The 3394-nt window shown below is 39.0% G+C and overlaps 1 protein-coding gene across 1 annotated transcript; it reads right to left on the bottom strand.

Annotated features, from left to right (window-relative positions):
• Positions 1–1172: 1172 nt before the first annotated feature.
• Positions 1173–2821, bottom strand: LOC140884850 (F-box protein At2g23160-like). Its single transcript, XM_073291733.1, has one exon. The coding sequence runs from the start codon at positions 2802–2804 to the stop codon at positions 1596–1598; it is 1209 nt and encodes a 402-aa protein (XP_073147834.1). The 5' UTR covers positions 2805–2821; the 3' UTR covers positions 1173–1595.
• Positions 2822–3394: the final 573 nt, after the last annotated feature.

Raw genomic sequence — 3394 nt, 5'->3', positions numbered from 1 at the left:
TACAACTCCTTGATCTGATTCATTTAAATCTTGAAACCAGGATTTAATAGGACACATGTGAAAAGTACAGCCCGAATCCATTATCTTTTCATTCTTCATATTATCATCTGTCAATACCAAAGCCTCTGCAGATTCATACCCTTCAGATACCATTGCTGCTTCACCTGATTGATCTTTGTTCCTTTCGAATGATTTTCTTTTCTTAAACTCTGGACAATCTCTTTTGAAATGTCCCTCCTTATGACATAGAAAACATTTAAATTTTGTTTTGCTTTTTGATCTTGATCTGTTCCTGTTAGAGTTATAATTTCTCTTTTCTGTCCTGCCCCTAGCAGTTAACCCTTCACCAAATATCTCCCCAGTAGATTGCAGCTTCTTCTGTAACTCTTTAGACTGAATTGCAGACTGTACTTCGTCCAAAGAGATAGTTTGATCTCTCCCATAGAGCATAGCATCTTTAAAGTTTTCATATGACTTTGGTAAGGCATTCAACAGTATGAGTGCCTTATCCTCTTCCTCGAGTTTAACCTCCACATTTTCCAAATCATCCAGAATTTTAACAAACTCATCAATCTGATCTTGAATGCCCTTACCATCTTGTATCTTGAAGGAGTACAATCTTTGCTTGAGATACAATCTGTTAGCCAATGACTTGGTCATATAGATACTTTCCAGTTTAGTCCACATAGCAGCAGCTGATCTCTCTCGACATACCTCTCTCAATGGTTTATCTCCTAGACATAAGATTATAGCACACTGTGCTTTATCCAAGATTTCGTCCTTCTGTTTCTCATCCAGAGAACTCGGCATTTCCTCCTTTGTCTTGAAAGCATCTACCCATCCCTGCTGCACTAGAATGGCCCTCATCTTAATTCTCCACAAGGCAAAATCATTCTTGGCCGTAAACTTTTCTATATCGAATTTCATTGACCCCATCTTGTCTTCGATTCCCACGGACGGCGCCACTGTTATACAATCAATGTAATTCAAACCAGAAGTTTACTCGAACAACAAGAATCTCAATCCACCTCGATTAATCAAACACCAAGATGAACAAACCAATCTATGCACAAACAATCTTATAGCAGATTATCACAAACAAATAGGAATTAATCAACACACAGATTACGTGGTTCGGCACTTTAATCTGCCTACATCCACGGGGAAATAGAACCAATCTTATTACTGGAATCTCAAGTTTGAAAGATACAACCGTAGACCAATCTCTCCCGATTACAATCTAAAGAAGAAAACAAAACTTATCAGAGCTCCAGATTATCTTGTTTATCCTTCTTCTTGATCGACGTCCTTGAGTCTTGATCTTCCGCTGATGATCCTTGAGATTGCCGACTTAGAGAGTTGAGAGAATGCCTTCCCTGATAACCGATCCTCAAACTTATAACCGAAGCCTGAGATTCCTTCTTAACGGTCACAAACTCTAGTTGGGCCCTTTTCAAATTGGGTTAACTTAAACTAATGGGCTTTCAATCAATATTATCCCTTGGCCACCGAGATAACATAGAATTGACCCATTAGTCAAATTATAAAGCCCAATGGACCAACTTTGAAGACACATACTCAACAGTTTTGATTGTTCAAAACGAAACCACACGTTCCCCGTCGAAGCTCTCGAGTGAAAGAAAGCTTGAATTGTGAGGCATCGCCTTAAACCAACCACCCGAATCAAAATCATGCGCAGATATGTCAACTTTATGATTGGTTTCAGTCGTTTTGTTGTAGAAGAACACCAACTTCATATCTTGCCAAGAAAACAAGATGTCTCCATTTTCATAACCTTTGATGGGGTAAATCACATCGAATAGTTCAATAGAAGGACATATATGTGTGTCCATGATAACGAATTGCCTCGTCCATGATTCTTGAACCCGGTATTCCTTCATCGTCCAGAAAACGATGCATCTCTCAATACTAGTGTCACAAATGCACAAGCAATCATCCAAAACCCCTAAAATATCACAACTCCCAAACCATACCAGCTGTAGTGGACACGGGGGAGCAGAAAAGGGCTTGAACGATTCATCTTCAAGATCGAAACATGATATCGAAACATCGGATTCGCAAGACTTTCTTACCAGCCCGTGTAGATTTCCATTCAGAAACACGCCAAAGGAGAGGTGAGCTTGCTCAAATGGGGAGTTTCTTGCAATGCTTCTCCAAGAAGTACCTGCTGCAGCCCCAAGGGTGTAGACGAGGTAATCATAGAATTCACACTCGTAGTTTTCAGACCTCGCGCACTGCCACGCTTCGTTCACACTCTTTTGGAGCATGTAAACGACCTTGTACTGGCTGGTAATTGAGCTTACCCCGAACCCACAGTGAGTAAAGTTTGCATACTTGACAAAGCGTGGAAGCCTGGGAAGAGAGGTGTACTCACGTGTGATCGGATTGCATACATAAATCACATCATCTATTTTGCTGCTGTATTGCAGGCAAAGCAAACCATCTACCGAACCCTTCATCTCTATTTGGTAATCTGCAGGAGAGCTGATGAATGCTTTGGGATCAAATTTCATCCCCTGTTCACTGCAAAAACCGTGTTGATGAAGCTGAAAGTCATCGACGAATTTGCAAAGGTACTCGCCTTTTGGATCCTTTTGGAGGACAAGTAGTTCAGGGGTTGAAACAGAAAGATGGTATTTGACAAACTCCGGAGTCGAGATTAGCTCGTGCCATTGCTTGCAAACGCATTTGCAGCTTATGATAGTTGGGGATGGAAGTCTCGATAGGATGTTGGCGATTATATCTGATGGTAGATCCATCAAGATTGATGCTAGTTCATTCATTTTTGACAGATTTGGTTTTGAAAACCTTTATAAGCTTAGAGTGATATTTATACACACCCATGTAGACCCATATGAAGTTGAACTGGTCTTAAAGTTGAAACTTTCTCTAGCGTGTATTTTTTTTTTTTTTTTTGAGAGACTCTTGCGTGTATTATTATTTATTGGATTGGAGAGATTTGAAATTGTAAATATTCTTTTTTATTGATTGAAAATTGAATGTGTGAAGCACTAACTACTATGGGGACCCAAAATAAGTGGGATCATTCTCCCAAATATTTATGAGTCCGTAGTTCCATGTCATCTATTAAGTATCTCACATCCCACAAATCAAATATTTGTGAAACTAGCGAGTTATTTTATGGGCAATTTGCTGAAAAATCCTCAAATGTAAACATGTTTTGCTTTGGGGTCCCTAGTCATAAAATGTGGTACAACATCATACATCATGTGATACAAAATCATATAAGATGTGGTACAAATTAACAAAAATTGTAGTACAAAAAAGTGGCTAGGGAGTGCAAAGCAAAACATGTTTGGATTGGAGATTTTTTTAGCAATTTACCGTTATTTTATTACTACAAATTTATTTA

Source organism: Henckelia pumila, chromosome 2 (genome assembly GCF_033568475.1).
Source record: "Henckelia pumila isolate YLH828 chromosome 2, ASM3356847v2, whole genome shotgun sequence".
NCBI lineage: Eukaryota > Viridiplantae > Streptophyta > Magnoliopsida > Lamiales > Gesneriaceae > Henckelia > Henckelia pumila.
Note: the sequence above shows the minus strand (reverse complement) of the source record. Positions and strands in the feature narration are given on the sequence as shown.